The sequence below is a fragment of the Diabrotica undecimpunctata genome, chromosome 6, assembly GCF_040954645.1.
Source record: "Diabrotica undecimpunctata isolate CICGRU chromosome 6, icDiaUnde3, whole genome shotgun sequence".
Lineage (NCBI taxonomy): Eukaryota > Metazoa > Arthropoda > Insecta > Coleoptera > Chrysomelidae > Diabrotica > Diabrotica undecimpunctata.
Genome location: NC_092808.1, coordinates 18,188,776 through 18,213,127, shown reverse-complemented (window position 1 = coordinate 18,213,127; position 24,352 = coordinate 18,188,776). Strand labels below are relative to the sequence as shown.

At 33.4% G+C, this 24,352-nt stretch overlaps 3 protein-coding genes across 3 annotated transcripts; 1 reads left to right on the top strand and 2 right to left on the bottom strand.

The window, feature by feature from the left end:
• Nucleotides 1-410: 410 nt before the first annotated feature.
• Nucleotides 411-2,609, top strand: LOC140443237 (uncharacterized). The gene is made up of 2 exons (XM_072534378.1): nucleotides 411-839; nucleotides 1,045-2,609. Exons 1-2 carry the CDS (start codon nucleotides 746-748, stop codon nucleotides 1,488-1,490), a joined length of 540 nt encoding a protein of 179 aa, XP_072390479.1. The 5' UTR covers nucleotides 411-745; the 3' UTR covers nucleotides 1,491-2,609.
• Nucleotides 2,610-2,982: 373 nt separating this feature from the next.
• On the bottom strand, nucleotides 2,983-9,083 carry LOC140443234 (uncharacterized). Its single transcript, XM_072534376.1, has 4 exons — nucleotides 8,799-9,083; nucleotides 8,018-8,522; nucleotides 7,048-7,413; nucleotides 2,983-3,948 (listed from the first exon to the last, which is right to left on the bottom strand). The coding sequence occupies exons 1-4, from the start codon at nucleotides 8,922-8,924 to the stop codon at nucleotides 3,578-3,580; spliced, it is 1,368 nt and encodes a 455-aa protein (XP_072390477.1). The 5' UTR covers nucleotides 8,925-9,083; the 3' UTR covers nucleotides 2,983-3,577.
• A 2,996-nt stretch (nucleotides 9,084-12,079) lies between these two features.
• LOC140443232 (uncharacterized) lies at nucleotides 12,080-20,889 on the bottom strand. Its single transcript, XM_072534374.1, has 4 exons — nucleotides 20,636-20,889; nucleotides 19,779-20,283; nucleotides 16,754-17,119; nucleotides 12,080-13,069 (listed from the first exon to the last, which is right to left on the bottom strand). The coding sequence occupies exons 1-4, from the start codon at nucleotides 20,759-20,761 to the stop codon at nucleotides 12,699-12,701; spliced, it is 1,368 nt and encodes a 455-aa protein (XP_072390475.1). The 5' UTR covers nucleotides 20,762-20,889; the 3' UTR covers nucleotides 12,080-12,698.
• Nucleotides 20,890-24,352: the final 3,463 nt, after the last annotated feature.

Below are 24,352 nucleotides of genomic sequence, written 5' to 3'. Positions count from 1 at the left end.
AATAATGAGACCGTCATCGTTCCTATATCTCTACGGCTCACTTTTCTCTTCAATAGTTTTACTTTCAACACTATTTTAATTCTCCTTTTTCGATTTTCACCACGGTCGTTGATTGTCCTGACATCAAAGTTTGCTCCATCTTTTCAATAGCGTCCTACACTTCTTTTCCTTTCGGTTTATTTATTATAAATTCAAAACATTGTTACTAAGTCTTATTCGACAGTTTGTTACAACTATTTTATTTATAATAAGAATGCAATTTCTATGTATTTATTTATTATTGTTTGCCATGGACTTTTAACTTTCAAAATTTACGTTGAAGAAAGGAAAATTCTGTTATTTTTCGATAAACAAGCTGTAACCTGCAGTGGTAAATCATTATTTGCAAATTACTCACTAGAGGTGTTAGTATTTATCTGTATTAATTGAGAAGGTTAAAATAAACGTGGTATAAGTCAGTTATTTGTCATTATTGAGTTATGCTTATATTCGTTTTGTCTATATTCAAATCTATTAGCAAGAAAAATGGTGTAGGTCAAAAGTCTTCTCTTGTCTCATAGATGGCAGCATCGGTTTGATCGGCAAGCGAAACTACTCACAAAGAAGATAGACGCTATAAGCGTCTATATTCTTTGCTACTCATATCGTAGTTAAATTGTGGTGTAAGTCTGACTTACACCACTTTTATATCAGCCAAGTGGCAGTTTTTGTGGATGCTGTCATTGACTGTTGACTGCTGTTAAGTATGGCTGACGACGTTTCCAGTGTAATAAGTGAACCTATTGTTCATTCTTACTCAGGATCGGACGAATGGCTACCATTGGACTCCGAAAATACAGGTAAGTCACATTATATTTACGTATACTGATGAAAAGTCTAACATAACCACAGCATTGGTATTTAACTTTAGTTGTAACGTTAGCGGTTAGTACACGCATGGTTTTTAGGCAAAATTGTCGTAATCTGTATTTACTTTTCATGTAGACGTAAAATTACGCCTGAAAAATGTTGTCGGTTGTCGCTAACAATATTTTTTTATTTCAGAAACTGATGTCGAGAACAGTGTACCTAATACATCTATAATACAAGATACACCGGAGATACAAGAACCTGAAAAACCACCTCGAACTCGGAAAAAGCAGATGAATGGTAGTGTAGTGAAAAAACGAGCAATACTAAGAAATACAGGTAAAGAATATACGACTAAACGTGGTAAAATTGTAGCAGGAAAGGTATTTACTAACACGGACTGTTTTTGCAAAAATAAATGTTTGCAACAAATACCAGAAGAAGAACGTGCTCATGCTTTTAAATCATTTTGGAAGTTAGGTTCCTTTAGTACACAAAATGCATCACGTCCCAAAGATCAATCACGTTCTGCAAAGTCGGTTAGTAATCAATATTACATACAAGCACAAGGGCAAACCATCAATGTCTGTAAAAAGTTCTTTCTTCAGACATTTAAGATATCTTCATTACACGAGAGCTAAAAATCCCAACCAAAAATATTTATCATCACAACTTAATGTTACTCTTATGTATAATTTGTACAAGGAATCCTGTGCTCGCAAGCAGAGCGTGCTCGAACGTCAATGAAGTCTGATAAAGAAAAAGCCCAGAATTATGAATCTTATTACTCTTTTACGTTTGACTTAGAAAAGGCTCTCGCTTTTCCCAAGCTCAGTACGTCCACAGCGTACTATAAACGCAATATGTACGTTTACAACTTTGGCTGTTACGAACTTCCAACTGGTTTAGGCTTCATGTATGGGTGGGATGAGACGTTTGCCTCTCGAGGTTCGCTGGGAATCGCATCGTGTATAGTTAAGCACATTGAAACACGCGCATCGCACTTTAAGTATATTGTTGCCTACAGTGATACTTGCACCGGACAAAATAGGAACTGAAACGTTGCCTTATCCTTATTAAAGATAGTACATAGAGACACCAATCAGGCGGAAACAATTGATCTAAAGTTTATGGTGAGTGGTCATTCCTACCTACCCAACGATGCAGACTTTGGATCAATAGAAACTTACTCCAGAGGAAAGGCAATTTATGTCCCAAACGATTGGTATTCTATCATAATGAAGTCACGAAGACATAAATCGTTCCACTTTACACAGATGGTTAGCGGAGATTTTAAAAGTGCCTGCAATCTCAAAAAAGCAATCACACAAAGAAAAGTAAATTGCGATAATGAGCCAGTATCGTGGTTAAGAATACAGTGGCTTAGGTGCAAGCGAGACGAACCCTTTAAGATATTTGTGACTATTATGAAAAACGGGATATGTCTGACTTGTTGCCATTTACCCCACCTGTGCATCATATATATTTCAATAATCTTATTACATCCGATTCTCTTAGGCGCGTTGATGATTCAGGACCACTCACAGATGACGATTTTCCAGCGAGTAACGAACCTGGGGCATAAAACCGGCAATATTTTTTGTACATAATGTTGATTTGATTTCCTGTATCTTTCTCTGTCCAATAAACTTTTGATGAAATAGTGGTGTAAGTCATTTCAACCCTTGTTCTAAGTCTCCCCTGTATAAATTAGTTCAATATACCTCCATCAAGAGTTTCACATACGCATTGCTGACAAAGGTAAGGGATAATTAATACGATTTGTTTGTCGATTTAATGATAGTGATCTTAGTAAAAGCTTCTGTTTCTCAAAATGAAGTTAAACTGACATACACCATTGCTATTTTAACCGCCTCAATTAATGCAATTACACGATACCTTTAAAAAAATAATAACGCCTGTAGATCTTTTTCCCCGACATTTTTTGGTTTTATTAGTGAATCGTACCAAAGGATATTATAAATGTTTGGTAGGGAAACAGAGGTATAAATATTAAATTTGATTAAGTAATATAAAGTTTCTGCACTTCTACCTAAAATGAAAATAGGTAGACAACAATGTTTTTTTTAAGAATTTCTTTAGAGAATTAATTGCCAAATAACAAATATAACGATTAATAAAAACAATTTTATTTATAACTATTTACATTCTGATTTTTTAAGAGTAAACACTCGGCCAATAGCGATCTGTGGAGTGAATAACACCAAGCCGCAAACCCCTAATCCTGCTAATCCACAGGTATGTTTTTTTTTGTTTTTTTTTAGCCAGGGTTTGGACCATTATGAAAGAGCTAATGAACTTGCCAGAAGAGCATCAGCTACAGAACCCTTCGGTCCAGAGCCGACCATGGGAGTGCCAAAAATATCGTCCTCGACCGGAAAAAAGAATGGATCCAAATATTTTGTAAATATTTTGGTGACTACCATTACCCGCACTTTGTAAGGAGGATTATTCAAAAAGGGACTTTGTTTTAAAAGGACTACTTATATGCCCTTGTAGATTGAGAAAGTATCTGAAAACAGAGGCAAAGGATGAAATCTCTATACATATATTCAGAAGCAAAAGATCTTATAGGTCGCAAAATAACTTCCCCCCTAAAAGTAGTACTGTTACCAGTAACAGTATATACAAACAAGGACACAAGAGAGGTATTTTACAATAGAAAAACCTCATGAGCCTCGCGCATAGCACACACAAAAAATTTAACCTACTGGCCTGGTTCCTCATTTTTAACTTCAATTCTATCATGCGTTCTCTTATGTTTCTTCAAAGAACTAGAATCAAAAAATCCCAAACAACAAATCTCACACCTGAATGGTCTTTCGTTTGTATGAATTCGAGTATGCGCCCTTAAATTTCCACTTTGAGCAAAAGCTTTTCCGCAAAGAGCACATTTGTATGGTTTCTCCCCAGTATGGGTTTTAACGTGACTCTTAAGATGGCCGATTTGAACAAAGCTCTTCTCACATACGTCACATTTATGTGGACGTTTGTTTTTGTGGATCAGCAAGTGATTTTTATAAGCTCCTGGATGTCGAAAATCTTTACCACAGTCATTGCATTGATACGGTTTTTCACCTAAAATGTTAATAAAACTCAGTATATAAAAGTATATATACAAGTTAACAAATAGTGTTACATTAAGTTAATTATTTTATTTAATGACAGTTTTAATGGTTTTTGATCTTTTTAATAATATTACTGAACTGGAATATGATTATCCCTCTAATCTAAAGCTTGAACATATCGTATGTCAATGTTATACCAGATATAAGCATCAAACATGACAAACTAAAAAATCATAATGATAATTGACTTATAATTCACTTCTTGAATGATACATTAATAAAAGACTAAAGATACGCTGACCTGCGGAGGAACATTTTCAATATTTAGTTTATAAATGACACAATAAGTATATTATTAATGGATTATTTCTTTATTATTTAGAACAACATATTACAACCATCTTGTCTTGCTTACAATTATTATAATCGTTGACCATAGATAAATAATATAATATTAGAAATAGATAGGCAACTCAATGTATAAATTTCGTTCATTAGGACCCCTTGCGGCTGGGGTCATTACTAATCATCTTTTGGTGGCAAATTCAAATGGACACCCCTTACATACATACCCTTTAGCGCCTCTTGCGGGCTATTTAATTACTAGTTAAAATTTACTGGAAAATATCTTATTATTTGAAATTATTTATTATGAAATAATCTCACATGTATTATTAAAAAATAAAAGGATATATAAAAAATGCACAATTTTTTCTAGATATACGTATATTTATTTGTTGTTCAAAATAAAACAGTTATAAACTAATTACATGATATTTTTTATTACACTGATATTTTCGGAAACAAATGTTAAATACTATTAATCTTTGCTTCCTGACAACTATCATCATTCTTTATGTAATTTTTCCATAATTTGTACACAACGGAACAATACAATAATTCACCATGTTTAGTTTTTTTACTACCACAACACAAAAATTATTTGCTACAATAGGTAACTAAAACTAAACTTTAAAAACTAAATAACCAACTTAAATTAAAATTACTAAGAATAAATGCAAACGAAAGTTAAAGATAATAAAATAAAATTGAAAGCTTGTAAACGAACAATTCTGTCGTTACTTTTGACAGAATTGACATTGCTGAATTAAGCTTCCTTTGATTATTTTATTTCGTTTATGATTGGTTAAAGTCTTCGTGGGAGAGATAGGTTGTCATTTCTCTTTATTAATTCGCTGGGGTTAACGATGGGTTAAAGTGATGGGGGAATGATCCAAGGTCATTCATATAAGTTTCCGGAGCATGATCGTTGACTTTGACGTGAGTCATAAGTACACTGTAGCCAACCTATACTTAACAGAACAGGACTTCGTCGCACCCAATGGCGGCTCGTGACAATTTTAGTTGGTGGGGCCTGGGCCGCATATAAATTTGACGAAATTATAATAAGAAAAATAAAGATTGGTCTCAAAAAAATTATACAGGTGCTATACTGAACTTACCCAATAGAAGCTTTACTTGTACAAAAGATGAGCACGTCTGGTTTTCTGCCTAGGAAACATGGCAATGACTCTATTGTTATAGTTAGGAATTTCACTTAGTATTTCCTTATAAATCGAACAGACAGCCAGTGAATTCAGTCTGTCGTGGCCCATAGTATTCACAAGAAAAGTTTTTATTCTTTTTAAAGTGCTGAGTTGCGAAAGTGATTCCGCTGTTGCAACTGGAGTGGTTAATAAAATGTGCAATAGTTTGTGTACTTCATAAAACGATTCTTCAAGGGAATACTGGACGAAAAAACAAAATAGTTCACTGACTGAACACATATTTTTGGATGTGACGTTGATTTATCACTAAAAGTTGATTTTTAATTTATCTTTACAAATTACTTGGACATTTGTGAAGGATGGCATATGAACTCCGATCATTCACCCATAATTCTAATCATGAGTGATATGATTAATAGAAAAGAGAACAACCCAACCTTAACTAATAAGCTCACAGACTGGGAAAGTTTTAATGTAACTCTTAAAGAAAAGATCATTTTAGCCGTGCCACTAAAGACAATTGAACAGATAGATCAAGAATTAGATTTATTTGTCAAAGGTATTCAAGATTCAGCATGGGATTGCACTCCCATACTGAAAACAAAAGTTAAAGGGAATAACTACCCTAAAAAAATTCGTGAATTAATAAAAGAAAAAAGAAAACTAAGAAGAAAATGGCAGCAAACGAGAGCCCCTCGAGACAAAACTAACCTAAACAATGCCAGCCAGCAACTTAAAAGAGAAATCCAGAAAATTAAGAATGAATCTATTAAATCTTATCTGGAAGAGCTAACAAATGACAGCAGCACAGAGTACTCGCTTTGGAAAGCTACAAAAAGAATTAAAAGGCCAATATTACATTCTCCTCCAATAAAACTGGAAGACGGTAGTTGGGCCAGAAATAATCAGCAGAAGGCAGAGAGATTTGCCACTCATCTAGAGAAAACATTTAAGTTGCAAGATTACCAAGACGATGACCAGTATTGGCCCGAACCAAAGCAAATAGATGAGAATATCAAGCCAACTTCCCCAAAAGAAGTAGCTGAGTTAATTAAAGAACAGTGCAGTGCATGGTGACAATTATAGAGAGGTATGGTGTGCGATTGTGCAATATATTATTTTTGTATCACGAGGGAAAAAACGATATACGTGAGCAAATCAATTATTTAATGCATATTTACATAAAATATTATAAAATAGAATCATAACTAAAAATCTACATATTTATATAACATATTTTTTGGTGGTGCCCGACCCCCCTGGTCCCTAAGGAAGCTCCACCACTGGTCACACCCTTGTAGAGCCTTAAAGATCTGTAGCCATCAAAGTAGCCTATATGATAGTAAGCTCTGATTGAAAATAAATGAATTATTACAAAAAAGTATCAAAATTAGCCTTCAGACAATCTAGAAGCACCTCCAAATTCTAGTGTTGGGCTACCCTAATCACCCAGTACATTTTCCGTGCACTTTTTAAGTTTTTTATTTATAAATCTGTTGAATATGTTGTTGCGTATGTTCAGAAGATCAAGACTTCATTAATCTCAAATAGTTGTAGCTCATTCTTCTGAATTGATTTACACTAAAAATAAAAATACTTACCAGTATGGATCCTAACATGTACTTCTAGATGGCTCTTCCTCATGAAACTTTTACCACATTCTGTACACAAAAAAGACTTTTCTCCGAAATGAATCTGTTTGTGTACTGAAACTGCTTGCTTGCATGAAAAAGACTTTTGACAAAACTCGCATTCCAGATCTTTTTTATTTTTGGGTTGTTTTATAGGATATTTTTTTGGTATTTTTGTACTCTTGGGGATTTCACCTCTTTTTATTTTATGTCTTATATCATGGGCATAGTATGTAGAATATTTTTTAAAGCTAAAACCGCAGATATTGCACATGTATGGCCTTTCTCCTGTGTGAATGCGAAAATGTTCTTGTTTACATAGAAGAGTTCCAAATTCTAAAAATATATTATTTATATGGTAAAAGCAAAAGCAAATTGCAGTTATTTAACTAAAACACATTAAAAACTTGTAAGCAAATTTTTTATTAAAACATCTAATAAAAATCTTTATTATGTCTTTGAAATAGGTTAAGGCAATCTTAACACAAATAGTTTGTATAGGGTTTTTTTTTATATAAAGTTACAATTTTGCCCATTTTATATGGCTTATCCAGTAAATCCCATTGAATATAATTTATATAAACAAGTTGGATGTCACTAGTCACTATGGGCTTCAACTAAACTGCTCTTTAAGACTTTATGATTACTTTTCAACATATTTAAACTATTTTTTTAATGCCACATATACTTTGTACATATTCTTTAAAAAAATATTCTGTTTTAGAAGTATAATTACTAAAAATGAAGAATATATTTTACAATTTAAATAATATTATAATACAACACTATTTTTAATTTACACATAAATAATTTGCATGATTTTTACCACCCTGTTTAAAAACTAAAATGCCAAAAACTTTGCTGGCTGTATTTATACAAAAGCGACTTCCAAACTGGTAAAAAAACTATATACAGTATCCTAAATGGTAGATCTACTTACCCTTATTACATACTTCACATTTAAATGGTTTAATTCCTTTATGAACTATCCTATCATGTCTCCTTAGGCTGGAAGGTTGTTTAAATCTTTTTAAACAAATTTTACAGTAATATATACCTAATTTGCTATGAGCTTTTAAATGCTGGTTTAAGTTATGCTTTTTAGCAAATGTTTTATTACAGTCATTACATTTGAATTGCTTATTGCTTTCATGTTTAATATAAATAACTTTTAATGTTTCCTTTTCATTTTCACCATTTTCAGATATAGTTAAAATACCCTCATTAAAGGAATCTTTAGAAAATATATCTTGGTCAGCATCACAACTAATATCTGATTCATGATCATCAATCTGTTGAGAGAAATTGATCTGCTTACTGCTTTCATATATTTGTCGAATATATACATCATTACTTTTTACTATCTGTATAAAGGAAGAAATGCTGTTTGTTTTAGTGAGACACTCATTACATAATTGTTTTGGCAATTCTTCATTCAGATCTATCTAAAAAATAATATATTATAAATTTTCAAATAATGATAGAACTAGTCCCAAAAAATGTAATTCTGCAATACTGCTACATATAATAAAATGGGAAAGAAAATTTGCTAATAAAGCAAAGACCTATAAATAATGTATGTATCACATATAATTGTGTCTACACTGTATTGTCTTGCTCAGTTGGCCATGAATTCTCGACATAAATATAGGATAATATTGTTCTGGAGCTATTTTAATACTTTTGAACATATAATTCCTTTTTATATTATGTCTACTCACCTTTACATCGGCAATTTTATCAAATAGGTTTATACTATTTTGGTTTATTGGAGATAAATTATTTCTAGAAAGGCAACTGCGACAAATCTGCATAAAGTCTTGTGTTGTTACATTCAAGTTTTCCATTATTTTCTAGACATGTACAAAGCTTTAAACCGTTAAATTTTTGCTTTAAAACCAGAAAGCATTTAGTAGTATCAAAGAATGGATAATTGTATTATCAAAGAATATAGAAGCGTCTATATTCTTTGGTATTATAAACAAAACAAAAATGTAGTTGGAACATCTTGTCTTCTTCTTTTTTATTTTAAATCGCCTTTTTTATAGTGGAATATCCAGAGATTCTAATATGAGATATTCGAAATTGCAAAAATTTGTGAATAAACCTTAATTGTGATGAATTTTATCCAATGTTTTACTGACTTCTATGTATATTTTCTTTGTAAATTTGAAAAGGGTAGACCACGGTCATGATAACTCATGTAAATACTCAAGTTATTTTTATCTATTAATCAAAATAATATCAAAACCGAATAATAACCAGTAAATAAACCCTTAAATTCAAACAGAATGTAATGCATTAATCTTTTAAATGTTTTGCATTGAAGCAGGGAAGGCAAATATGAGGATGATCTTCGCAGTCCGTAAAGTACGTGGTAACCTTTTTTACTCTGGTTTTGGGTATCTCCCCTCTAACTTTCTTTTCGTAGCATCCTCTACAATATTTTCTTACAACAGAGGCCACTCCTTCCTTTTTCAATAATGTATGGTTTTTTTATACTTTTTCTTGTAATCGGTTGCCGTGGGACGTCAGCATGTCTATTAGCTTCTAAATCCCCTTTTAGTAAGTTTGCGACAACAATCTCACGAAACTTGCTTATTGTAATGTTTGTATTAGATAGTTCTTTGAAAATTATATGCGCATTTACAATAGTTGTGCCCAGTATGATTTCCATTGCGATACCACTTCAGTGAACGCCGCAAAGCAGAATTATAACTGATCATCTGGTCAGACAAATCGATAGAAGCTTTCCAGCATTGTAATCTATTTTAGCTTCTGGTTTACCTATAGGGCCCGTGAATCTTTCAATAATTTTAGAAATGTCAGTATGCTTAGTTGACAAAATCAGTACATCACGCTTATCATGCCACTTGATGATACAAATACCCCTATCATTTTCTTTAGCAAAAATTTCACCCTTTTTAAGTTTTTTACTTATTCCTCTCAAAGTTCCCAGCAAATACGTACGAATATCTAGAAGAAGGTTAACCAATTCAAGGCTTGTATAAAAATTATCGGTAGTAATTGTACGACTTTGCATTTAGAAGATTTCTTGAAAGATTCATTGCCACATTTGTAGGAACTGAAGCTCCCCTGTCCCTCTTTTCCAGCGTATATCTGAAAGTTCCAAGTGTAGCCTTTCCCGCAACACAGCTTGAATAGTTTCACCCCATATTTGTGTGTTTTCTGGGGTATATATTGTTTTATGACGAGTCTGCCTTGAAACGGGATTATACTCTCGTCGATGCAAAATACTTCTCCCGGAATATAAATTTCTTGATATTTTTTGATAAACAAGTTCGCCAACGGCCTATTTTTGTGTAAGCGGTCTCCTTCTTCGCAATCGTTGTTATTAGAAAAGTGCCACATTTTAAGTAAAAGCTCAAAGCGATTTCGGCTCATGGAACTTGGTGCAATACCATTACGGAATAAAGGTTCTTTACTCCAGTAATGTGACAATGAAGGAATTCGAACTAAGCCCATGTACCCAAGTAGGCCAATAAATTTCAACATTTCTTCCCTATTCGTAGGTTGCCAGTCATGTAACCTTGATTTTGTGGAGACATTTATTGAAAGCACTTGCTGCGTTGCATATAAGTTTGTTTGGTCGACCAACAAATCGATAACATTGAAGTCAAAAATGCATAACAACAGGAAACCGGTGTTACTTCATCTAAAGAAATAGCTGCTGCATAATTTGGATTGAGACCGAAAGTATTATCAAATTTGACTTGTTGGTGATTCCCGACTGGGTTCGTCCATTGTTGCTGATTAGTGATTTCATTATCTTGAGTGTATACTGGGTCTTCCAACAAAACATTTTCAATATCCGTCTCATTATCAGACATATGATTTTCGTGAATAACAACACTAGTTTCATTTTTTCGCGCAGTAGTATCTTCGTCTGATTGGTGATTGCCAACTGGGTTCGTCAATTGCTGCTCATTAGTGACTTGATTGTCTTGACTGTCTATTGGGTCTACAAACAAAACATTTTCAATATCCGGCCCGTTATCCAGACATCTGTTTTCATGTACAACAGCACGGGTTTCAATTTTTCGCACCTTCTTTTTTGGAGTAATATCTTCATCTGAAGTAGACGATAAATCAATATCTTCTGAACTTGAAGGTACATACACGACTTTCTCAGAATCCAATGTGTCCGAGTCGTTACCTTCCTCGTCAGTTTCCTAAATAATTCTGACCTCACTTTCAAGCGCTAGTAAATAACAAAAAAACTTACCGTTTTCTTGTAGTTTTTCCCTTGCTAATTGTAATAAATATGCACCACGTGAATTTGGCAGCATTTTCAATCAATAATCCTCTAAAAAAACGTATGAAAACCGTAATAAAACGTAACACAACACGTGTACTACAACACAAGTGCTTAAGCTTAAGGTAACTGCTGAACCTGACCCGCGACCGCTCGGCGTACGAGGCTATTATCCACTGCTGGCGCCGAAGCGGTTAGATCGGCCGATTTTGAGTTTTGAACGGTAACTTCTTAATTTTTTTGTGGAAATTATTCTGCTTTTGCAAAATAATATTTTATTGTCTCCTTATTACAATATTCACTTTTGCGCCAGAGAAAAATTTTACGAAAATCACCTTGTCAGTTAACCTGTTAATGGAACTGCTCTGTCTACTAACTAATTGTATGAGATGCAAATTAAATGCCGGCGCCGTTTACAAGAAAATCAAAATAATAACGGTTCCCAATTTGATAGCTCTCCGTACATTTTAATGGGTAATATGCGGTCCTTTACAGTGAGCCAGCCGTAACTGTTTTACTAGACTAAAATTTGGTCAACACTATTTATCTGGATTCTTAATTACTTACTGTCTATCAGCGGCGTTTCATGAAGGCATCTTAAAAGTATTGACACACCGAAATTCCAATTTATTTGAGACATTTATTTTGAAAAATAAAAATAGGTAGACAACAATTTTTTTTTTAAGAATTTCTTTAGATAATTAATTGCCAAATAACAAATATAACGATTAATAAAAACAATTTTATTTATAACTATTTACATTCTGTTTTTTTAAGCGTAAACACTCGGCCAATAGGGATCTGTGGAGTGAATAACACCAAGCCGCAAACACCTAATCCTGCAAATCCATAGGTATGTTTTTCTTTTGTTTTTTTTTTTAGCCAGGGTTTGGACCATTATAAAAGAGCTAATGAACTTGCCAGAAGAGCATCAGCTACAGAACCCTTCCGTCCATAGCCGACCATGAGAGTTCCAAAAGTATCGACCTCGACCGGAAAAAAGCATGGATCCAAATATTTTGTAAATATTTTAGTGACTACCATTACCCGCACTTTGTAAGGAGGATTATTCAAAAAAGGACTCTGTTTTAAAATGACTACTTATATGCCCTTGTAAATTGAGAAAGTATCTGAAAACATTGAAATTAAGTAGTGGATATGGCAAAATGCAGATTCTGTGAGGTAAAGGATGAAATCTCTATACATATATTCAGAAGCAAAATAACTTCCCCCTAAAAGTAGTACTGTTACCAGTAACAGTATATACAAACAAGGACACAAAAGAAGTATTTGACAATAGAAAAACCACATGAGCCTCGCGCATAGCACACACAAAAAATTTAACCTACTGGCCTGGTTCCTCATTTTTAACTTCAATTCTATCATGCGTTCTCTTATGTTTCTTCAAAGAACTAGAATCAAAAAATCCCAAACAACAAATCTCACACTTGAATGGTCTTTCGTTTGTATGAATTCGAGTATGCACCGTTAAATTTCCATTTAGAGCAAAAGCTTTTCCGCAAAAAGTACATATGTATGGTTTCTCCCCAGTATGGGTTTTAACGTGAGTATTTAGATGGCCGATTTGAACAAAGCTCTTCTCACATACGTCACATTTATATGGACGTTTGTTTTTATGGATCAGCATGTGATTTCTATAAGCTGTTGGACGTCCAAAATCTTTACCACAGTCGTTGCAATGATACGGTTTTTCACCTAAAATGGTAATAAAATTCAGTATATAAAAGTATAATACACAAGTTGACAAATAATGCTAGATTAAGTTAATTATTTTATTTAATGACAGTTTTAATGGTTTTTGATCTCTTTAACAATATTACTGAACTGGAATATGATGATCCCTCTAATCTAAACATATCTTGAACACATCTTATGTCTACGTTATACTAGATATCGCACTAATAATACAATAGTGTCGCAACTCAAAATGTTTCGAAATTGACATAACACTATATCTTGAACTTGATATAAGACGTAAAATTCAATTCCTTACATGTCAATCAAACTGTCGCTTTAATAGTGCAAGAAATGAATAAGAGATGGCGCCACAAGACATTATTCACAACTGACCGGCTGTCGTCATCCCCCTCACAATATTATGTCATCTTTAGTTGACCAACAGTGATCGAGAACGCACGTGTTGCTTTGCTCATCATTTCGAGTTTCCACTTTATTTCTGAATCAGGTTTGTAATTTTTATAGCTATATTTCGAGTTATTGCATTCTTGTTGATTTGAACCTAACCATAACATTGTTTTTCTAGTTATTACACTAGTACTGATTTACACCAGCACTTTTTAAAATAATATTTTTACTAACGACAGTATTATTGGTTCAGTTAATTATTTTTGACATGCTACACTATTGTTGGTTTACCCAATACTTGTACAAAAGTTGAGAACGTCTGGTTTTCTGGCTAGCAAACATGTCGACGACTCTATTGTTAAAGTTAGAAATTTCATTAAGTACTTCCTTATAAATCGAACAGACAGACTGAATTCACTGGCTCATAGTATTCCCAAGAAAATTTTAATTCCTTGTAAAGTGGCGAAAGTTCGCTATGATTCCGCTGTTGGAAACTGGGGTGGTTAATAAAATGTGTAATAGTTTGTGTACTTCATAAACTGATTCTTCAAAGGAATACTTGAAGAAAATTGTTTGCGATTTATCACTAAAAGTTCATTTTTAATTTATCTTTACAAATTAAAGGACTGTAACTTGACGCAAAAGTACTGACTAAGGGAACACTTATCTGAATATAGGAAAAATTTTTGGGTAACTAATTTAAAAACTGGCAAATATTTTAGATTGTTAAAATCGGTCTGTAAGGTAATTAACCACTATATCACATACTTCTTTGGCATCGGTGGTGAGATTTTCTTCAGAGCCATGTTTATTTATGTTTTGCTAACGGTTCAACTTGATCCATTCCTATATTTCGTCGTATTTTGGATACAGTTGTTTCGAAGTGGTGTTTGATATAAAATATCAACATATTTCATGAAAACAGAAACTCAAGGAATTAAAGAAAGAACAGAAATTGTGCATTGAGAAGCAAATATTTTAAACCATAAACTTCTATCGTTGTAATATAATCCCAATCATTTTCCTCCTCGATCTTCTCAAAGCATTCCAATAATTCAGATTTATTCTTTCCAATATTGAAAGGTTCTAGGCATTTTTTATAACCTCACTGAGGCCGTAAGCTGTTCGATCTAGCACGCGTTCAAAGGACGAAACCCATTCAACAGGTTTATCACCCTTAATATATCGCAAAATAATAACAAATAGTCTTTTGCAGGATATGTCTGTTGTTGGATTATTGTGTTTCTGAGCTGAAATTTTATGAGCAGAATCCATCACTAAAGCAATGTTGCGAGTATCAAATAGTTTAAATTTACATGCATTTTCTAAATGAAGAGCACTTTCTTCATTTTTTTAAATTCTATCAGTTAAATGTTTGAGATCTTTACAACCTACAGTTGTCCACAATCATTAACTGTTAAACAATAAAAACAGAATAAGCTTTGTTTTTCTTCACTCACTATCATCCACGATTTTTTACCAAACCAAAACAAAGTAATACTAACAAAATAATAATGGTTGATACACACCTAATTGTTTAATTCCAATCTTTCCCTCTATCCTTAACATATGAAAAGGGTTTTGTAATAAATAGTCTACTTTGTTCATTTAAAATTAACGTTATCACATCGAAACAGCGTATTATTTACACAGATCGGCTGCCCAAAACGGGCCCCTAAACAGTTTACACGACCTGCCTAGGATTATTGATGACAGTTGAAAAACATAAACAATGCGATACAGCTGATACATGATTGCCATCATCATCATCTTTGACTCGACAATCCTCTGTGGATCTTGGCCTGCTCTAAGATTCGTCGCCATTCTGTTCGGTTTCTGGCAACATGTTGCCATCTTCTGATTTTTAATATCCGTAGTTCCTGTGGTTAGCTTTTTAGCAATCGTATTTTCTGGCATTCGTATTATGTGTCCAGCCCATCTAAGTCGCTGTGTTTTAATGAACGTTATGACATCTGGCTCATCAAAGAGCTGATACAATTCAAAATTATATGTTCTGCGCCACTGCCCTTGGTCGTTTATAGCTCCAAATATTTTGCGGAGTATTTTACGCTCAAATATTCCCAAAAGTCTCTCATCTTTCTGCGTTAGATTCCATCTTTCTGCTCCATATGTGAGGACCGGCCTCAGCAATGTTTTGTATATAATAATTTTAGTTCTTCTTTGAATGTTTCTTGAGTGGAAATGCTTTTGGAGTCCATAGTATGCCCTATTTGTAAGATTTATTTGTCTTTTGATTTCTTTGCTTGTTTTATTGGTAGCAGTCAATAGCGACCCAAGGTATGTGAAGTTGTCAACACGTCCAAAGGTATGACTTCCAAAGACTGTTTCTCGTTCCTCATTTGCTATCGGATCCTTTGTAACCAACATGTACTTGGTTTTGTCTTCGTTGATGACTAGACCGACCTGTGTCGCCGCTGTTTCCAATTCTAGGAGATATTGCTCAACATCTCGCTTGCTACGCCCTATTATGTCAATGTCATCAGCATATGCTAAGACTTGTATCGATCTATTGTAAATAGTACCGCCGTCCCTAATTCGTGTATCTCGGACTGCCTTTTCTAAGGCAATATTAAATAGGAGGCAAGCCAGAGCATCCCCTTGTCTGAGTCCATCCTTTATCTCAAAGGATCTAGGTTTCTAGATACATGATTGCCACCAGGTTGTAAAGGAAATACTGTTGGGCCGCGGCGAATGAGACCCACGGACACGGACGATTCGATGCGGCCCAGTGCAGTGAATGGTGACAATTAATAGAGAGGTATGGTGCGCAATTGTGCAATATATTATTTTTGTATTACGAGGGAAAACGATATACATGAGCAAATCAATTATTTAATGCATATTTATATAAAATGTTATAAAATGGAATCATAACTAAAAATCTACATATTTATATAACATATTTTTTGGTGGGGCCGACCCCCCTGGTCCCTAAGGACGCTCCGCCACTGGTCACACCCTTGTAGAGCCCTAAAGCTCTGTAGTCATCAAAGTAGCCTATATGATAGTAAGCTTTGATTGAAAATAAATGAATTATTACAAAAAGGTATCAAAATTATCCTTCAGACAATCTGGAAGCACCTCCAAATTCATTATTGTAGTGTTAGGTTACCCTAATCACCCAGTACATTTTCCGTACACTTTTTAAGTTTTTTATTTATAAATCTGTTGAATATATTGTTGCATATGTTCAGAAGATCAAGACTTCATTAATCTCAAATAGTTGTAGCTTATTCTTCAGAATTGATTTACACTAAAAATAAAAATACTTACCAGTATGGATCCTAACATGTAGGTCTAGGTAGCTCTTCCTCAAGAAACTTTTACCACATTCCGTACACAAAAAAGACTTTTCTCCGAAATGAGTCAGTTTGTGTACCGAAACCGCTCGCTTACTTGCAAAAGACTTTTGACAAAACTCGCATTCCAGATCTTTTTTATTTTTTGGTGGTTTTCTGGGATATTTTTTCGGTATTTTTGTACTCTTGGGGATTTCACCTCTTTTTATTTTATGTCTTATATCATGGGAATAGTATGTAGAATATTTTTTAAAGCTAGAACCGCATATATCGCACATGTATGGTCTTTCTCCTGTGTGAATGTTAAAATGTTCTTGTTTACTAATAAGAGTTCCAAATTCTAAAAATATAGTATTTATAAGGTAAGAGCAACAGCAAATTACAGTTATTTAACTTAAACACATTAAAAATGTAAGCAAAGTTTTTATTAAAATATCCAATAAAAATCTTTCATATGTCTTTGAAATAGGTTAAGGCAGTCTTTACACAAATAGTTAAAGACATGTATCCCTATACATGTTTTTAATTATGAATGAAAAGTTACAATTTTGCTGATTTTATATGGCTTATCCAGTAAATTCCATTGAATATAATTTATATAAACAAGTTGGATGCCACTATAGGCTTTAACTAAACTGCTTTTTAAGATTTTATGATTATTTTTCAATATATTTAATTAATACCACATATACTTTGTACATATTCTTTAAAAATAAATTATGTTTTAGAATTATAATTGCTAAAACTGAAGAATATATTTTACAATTTGAATAATATTGTAACATACAGTGAACGGCTCAATTATGGAATATTATTATTATTTCGAGAAACGTCGAGTTTTGAGGGAAATCCCGAAACAGGCCGATTTTTGTTATAAAATACCCATCTTATAACGTACATGGAGTAGGGATGACGTTACCGGTGTGGATGTAGTGACGTAATCGTTAATTTTTTTAAATAGAAATCGGTATCATGCGACACCTCATTTAAACGAGAATTTAATTCTCTATTTAACGACATTACATTTTTAACTAAAATATTTTTTTAAGGCTACAAAAACAATTTTTTCAATTTAAATTCAACTAATGATTTAATTCATAATATACTTTTAAAGTAACCAAATTATACATAACAATTATTTTAAATTAAATGTTCGAAATGCCATCCATCAGTTCCTGCCATGACTTTCTGAAGTAAATACTTAAAAAAGCAAAAATAAGTAAAAATAATGGACACAAAAAGTTATCTCATAAACACTGATACTTTTTGTCAAATGTTAATTCAAGCAAGTGATAGTGGCATAGTTACTGTAATATTTATTGACGTAAATGTTTTGATTTTGTGAATTGTCATCAGTTGTCAATTGTAATTTTTACTTTTGAATACTAAATTATGGCTCACCTAAATGAAACACAACGCATAGAAATATTAATTCTTAGCGGATGCAGAGATAAAAAAAGAACACAGAAAGAGGTATGCAATTTATTCAACGCAAAATATCCAGACAGACCAATCAGTCAACCAACAGTAAGTAAAATAGTCCGAAAATTTGGAGAAACTGGGCATGTTAAACATATTCCAAAAGCTGGGCGTCCTAAAATGAAGACAATGTGAAACTTGATATTTTATTAAATGTACATGACAATCCTCACAGTAGTTCAACACAAATGGGTGAATATGATGGAGTTTCCCAACGATCGGTATTACGTATTTTAAAAAAAGAAAAATATCATCCCTACAAAATTCAACTACATCAGTGATTAAACAACGACGATCCCGATCGCCGGCTTAAATTTTCTGAAATTATGCAGGATTTATGTATCCGCAATCCACATTTCATCAATCAAATCCTTTTTTCTGATGAAGCCACATTTTTTATACATGGTACCGTGAATCGTCAAAATTATAGATATTGGAGTCAAGAAAACCTACATTGGATGACTGAGTCACACACGCAATATCCTCAGAAAGTAAATGTAGGGGCAGGGATTATTAATGACAGAATCATTGGCTCTTTTTTCTTTGAAGAAAATCTAACAGGAGAATGTTATTTTTTTTTGAGAAATTAACTTGTACCTGTCCTTGCTAACATGTATTCAAATGCCAATAATCCAAATTTACCTAGTGAAAATAGCTGGTTTCAACAAGATGGAGCCCCTTCGCATTACGCACGTGAAGTATGTCAATTTTTAAATCATTGCTTTCCCAGGAGGTGGATCGGAAGACAAGATTTTATCGTGGCCAGCAAGGTCGCCAGATCTAACACCTCTAGACTTTTTTCTGTGGGGTTACATAAAATCAAAAGTTTATGTCAATAGACCCCAAAACTTACAAGACTTGAAATATAGAATTAGGCATGAAATGAGTCTAATTACTCCAGAAGTCAATTCTCAATATACTTGATGAATGTGTCCGTAGATTCGCATATTGTCAAGAAACTGATAGATGGCTTTTCGAACATTTAATTTAAAATAATTATTATGCATAATTGGGTTACTTTAAAGTACATTATTAACTAAATCATTAGTTGTAATTTAGTTGAATTTAAATTAAAAAAAAAAATTGTTTTTGTACCCTTAAAAAAATATTTTAGTTAATGTCGTTAAATAGAGAATTAAATTCTCGTTTGAATCAGGTGTCATATTATACCGATTTCTATTTAAAAAAATTAACGACTACGTCACTACACCCACACCGGTGACGTCATCCTTACCCCATGTACGTTATAAGATGGGTATTTTATAACAAAAATCAACCTGTTTCGGGATTTACCTCAAAACTCGACGGTTCTCGAAATAATGATAATATTCCATCATTTAGCCGTTCACTTTATAACACAACACTGTTTTTAATTTTCACATAAATAATTTGTATGATTTTTCCCAACCTTGTTAAAAAACTAAAATGGCAAACAGTTTCTTGGCTGTATTTATACCAAAGTGACTTACAAACTGGTAAAATATACTATATACAGTGTTCTAAATGGCAGATCTACTTACCCTTATTACATACTTCACATTTAAATGGTTTAATTCCTTTATGAACTATCCTATCATGTCTCCTTAGGTTGGAAAATTGGTTAAATCTTTTTAAACAAATTTTACAGTTATATACACCTAATTTGCTATGAGTTTTTAAATGCTGGTTTAAGTAACGCTTTTTAGCAAATGTTTTATTACAGTCATTACATTTGAATTGCTTATTGCTTTCATGTTTAATATAAATAACTTTTAATGTTTCCTTTTCATTTTCACCATTTTCAGATATAGTTAAAATACCCTCATTAAAGGAATCTTTAGAAAATATATCTTGGTCAGCATCACAACTAATATCTGATTCATGATCATCAATCTGTTGAGAGAAATTGATCTGCTTACTGCTTTCATATATTTGTCGAATATATACATCATTACTTTTTACTATCTGTATAAAGGAAGAAATGCTGTTTGTTTTAGTGAGACACTCATTACATAATTGTTTTGGCAATTCTTCATTCAGATCTATCTAAAAAATAATATATTATGAATTTTCAAATAATGATAGAACTAGTCCCAAAAAATGTAATTCTGCAAACCTGCTACATATAATAGGCTTACTAATGTAAACAAATACCTAAAATGGGAAAGAAAATTTACTAATAAAGCAAAGACCTATAAATAATGTATGTATCACATATAATTGTGTCTACACTGTATTGTTTTGCTCAGTTGGCTATGAATTCTCAACATAAATATAGGATAATATTGTTCTGGAGCTATTTTAATACTTTTGTGATATTACACCTCATGCCTTTAATTTTACAAATTACTAATTTTTAACTGAACATATAATTCCTTTTTATATTATATCTACTCACCTTTACATCGGCAATTTTATCAAATAGGTTTATACTATTTTGGTTTATTGGAGACAAATTATTTCTAGAAAGGCAACTGCGACAAATCTGCATAAAGTCTTGTGTTGTTACATTCAAGTTTTCCATTATTTTCTAGACATGTACAAAGCTTTAAACCGTTAAATTTTTGCTTTAAAACCAGAATAGTTTATTTACTTAAGCATTTAGTAGTATCAAAGAATGGATAATTGTATTGTATTATAAACAAAACAAACATGAAGTTGAAACATCTTGTCTTCTTCTTTTTTATTTTAAATCGCCTTTTTTATAGTGGAATATCCAGAGATTCTAATATGAGATATTCGAAATTGCAAAAATTTGTGAATAAACCTTAATTGTGATGAATTTTATCCAATGTTTTACTGACTTCTATGTATATTTTCTTTGTAAATTTGAAAGGGTAGACCACGGTCATGATACCTCATGTAAATACTCAAGCTATTTTTATCTATTAATCAAAATAATATCAAAACCGAATAATAACCAGTAAATAAATCCTTAAATTTAAACAGAATGTAATGCATTAATCTTTTAAATGTTTTGCATTGAAGCAGGGAAGGCAAATATGAGGATGATCTTCGCAGTCCGTAAAGTACGTGGTAACCTTTTTTACTCTGGTTTTGGGTATCTCCCCTCTAACTTTCTTTTCGTAGCATCCTCTACAATATTTTCTTACAACAGCGGCCACTCCTTCCTTTTTCAATAATGTATGGTTTTTTTATACTTTTTCTTGTAATCGGTTGCCGTGGGACGTCAGCATGTCTATTAGCTTCTAAACCCCCTTTTAGTAAGTTTGCGACAACAATCTCACGAAACTTGCTTATTGTAATGTTTGTATTAGATAGTTCTTTGAAAATTATATGCGCATTTACAATAGTTGTGCCCAGTATGATTTCCATTGCGATCTTGCGATACCACTTCAGTGAACGCCGCAAAGCAGAATTATAACTGGCCATCTGGTCAAATTGATTGAAGCTTTACCAGCATTGTACTTTATTATAGCTTCTGGTTTACTTATAGGGCCCGTGAATCTTTCAATAATTTTAGAACTGTCAGTATGCTTAGTTGATAAAATCAGTACATCACGCTTATCATGCGACTTGCTGATACAAATACCCCTATCATTTTCTTTAGCAAAAATTTCACCTTTCTAAGTTTTTTACTTAGAACCTCTTTAGGGTTTCCTCTGCGGTTTGCCCTCAAAGTTCCCAGCAAATGCGAACGGTTATCTAGAAGAAGGTTAGCCAATTCAAGGCTTGTATAAAAATTATCGGTAGTAATTGTACGACTTTGCATTTAGAAGATTTCTTGAAAGATTCATTACCACATTTGTAGGAATTGAAGCTCCCCTGTCCCTCTCTTTTCCAGCGTATATCTGAAAGTTCCAAGTGTAGCCTTTCCCGCAACACAGCTTGAATAGTTTCACCCCATATTTGTGTCTTTTCTGAAGTATATATTGTTTTATGGCGAGTCTGCCTTGAAACGGGATTATACTCTCGTCGATGCAAAATACTTCTCCCGAAATATAAATTTCTTGATATTTTTTTATAAACAAGTTCGCCAATGGCCTATTTTTGTGTAAGCGGTCTCCTTCTTCGCAATCGTTGTTATTAGAAAAGTGCCACATTTTAAGCAAAAGCTCAAAGCGATTTCGGCTCATGGAACTTGGTGCAATATCATTACGGAATAAAGATTCTTTACTCCAGTAATGTGACAATGAAGGAATTCGAACTAAGCCCATGTACCCAAGTAGGCCAATAAATTTCAACATTTCTTCCCTATTCGTAGGTTGCCAGTCATGTAACCTTGATTTTGTGGAGACATTTATTGAAAGCACTTGCTGCGTTGCATATAAGTTTGTTTGGTCGACCATCAAATCGATAATATTGAAGTCAAGAAATGCATAACAACAGGAAACCGGTGTTACTTCATCTAAAGAAATAGCTGCTGCATAATTTGGATTGAGAACCGAAAGTATTATCAAATTTGACTTGTTGGTGATTCCCGATTGCGAGGGGGGTTAGGCAAGGATGCGTCTTGTCTCCGACGCTTTTCAACGTGTACTCACAGGTCATATTCAGAAAAGCCTTATGGGAAAGAAAAGAGGGAATAAGAATTGGTGGAGAAATCATAAACACCATGAGATTTGCAGATGACACGGTAATTATGGCTGAGAGTATAGAAGAACTACAAACTTTACTAGATGCAATAAATAGTGAATGCATTCAAATGGGACTTGACATCAACACAGATAAGACCAAATTTATGATAGTATCAAGGAGTCCAATAAATAATAAACAACTAACTCTTGGTGGACAGTAAATAGAGAGAGTGACAAAATATAAATATCTGGGAGCTTACATCAACACAGAATTAGATCCAGACCAAGAGATTCGGGTACGAATAGAAATGGCAAGGGCAGCGTTCTTAAAATTTAAGCAATTGTTCTGTGACAAAAATCTGAATACTGCGCTGAGACTGAGGTTTGTTGAATGTTACGTCTGGTCGCAACTATTGTACGGGGTAGAAACATGGACATTAAAAGCGCAAATAGTTAAGAAGATTGAAGCCTTTGAACTTTTGATATACCGGAGAATGTTGAGAATTCCATGGACTGCCAGGGTCACCAATGAGGAAGTGCTGAGAAGGATGGGTCGAGACAAAAAATTGTTGAGAACGATAAAAGTACGCAAGACTGCATACCTTGGACACATACTGAGAAATAATAAATATAGTCTTCTGCAGGTCATCATGCAGGGTAGAGTCGATGGCAAAAAGGGAATAGGTAGAAAGAGGAAGTCATGGCTGCGAAATATTCAAGACTGGACAAACATGACTGTAGACGAATTATTTCACGTTGCAAAAGACAGAGAAGCTTTTAAAAATGTGGTCGCCAACCTCCGTTAATGGGGACGGCATAGGAAGAAGAAGAAGGTGATTCCCGACTGGGTTCGTCCATTGTTGCTGATTAGTGATTTCATTATCTTGAGTGTATACTGGGTCTTCCAACAAAACATTTTCAATATCCGTCTCATTATCAGACATATGATTTTCGTGAATAACACCACTAGTTTCATTTTTTCGCGCAGTAAGTAATATCTTCGTCTGATTGGTGATTGCCAACTGGGTTCGTCAATTGCTGCTCATTAGTGACTTGATTGTCTTGACTGTCTATTGGGTCTACAAACAAAACATTTTCAATATCCGGCCCGTTATCCAGACATCTGTTTTCATGTACAACAGCACGAGTTTCAATCTTTCGCACCTTCTTTTTTGGAGTAATATCTTCATCTGAAGTAGACGATAAATCAATATCTTCTGAACTTGAAGGTACATACACGACTTTCTCAGAATCCAATGTGTCTGAGTCGTTACCTTCCTCGTCAGTTTCCTAAATAATTCTAACCTGACTTTCAAGCGCAAGTAAATAACAAAAAAACTTACCGTTTTCTTGTAGTTTTTCCCTTGCTAATCGTAATAAATATGCACCACGTGAATTTGGCAGCATTTTCAATCAATAATCCTCTAAAAAAACGTATGAAAACCGTAATAAAACGCAACACAAGACGTGTACTACAACACAAGTGCGTAAGCTCAAGATAACTGCTGAACCTGACCCGTGACCGCTCGGCGTACGAGGCTATTATCCACTGCTGGCGCCGAAGCGGTCAGATCGGC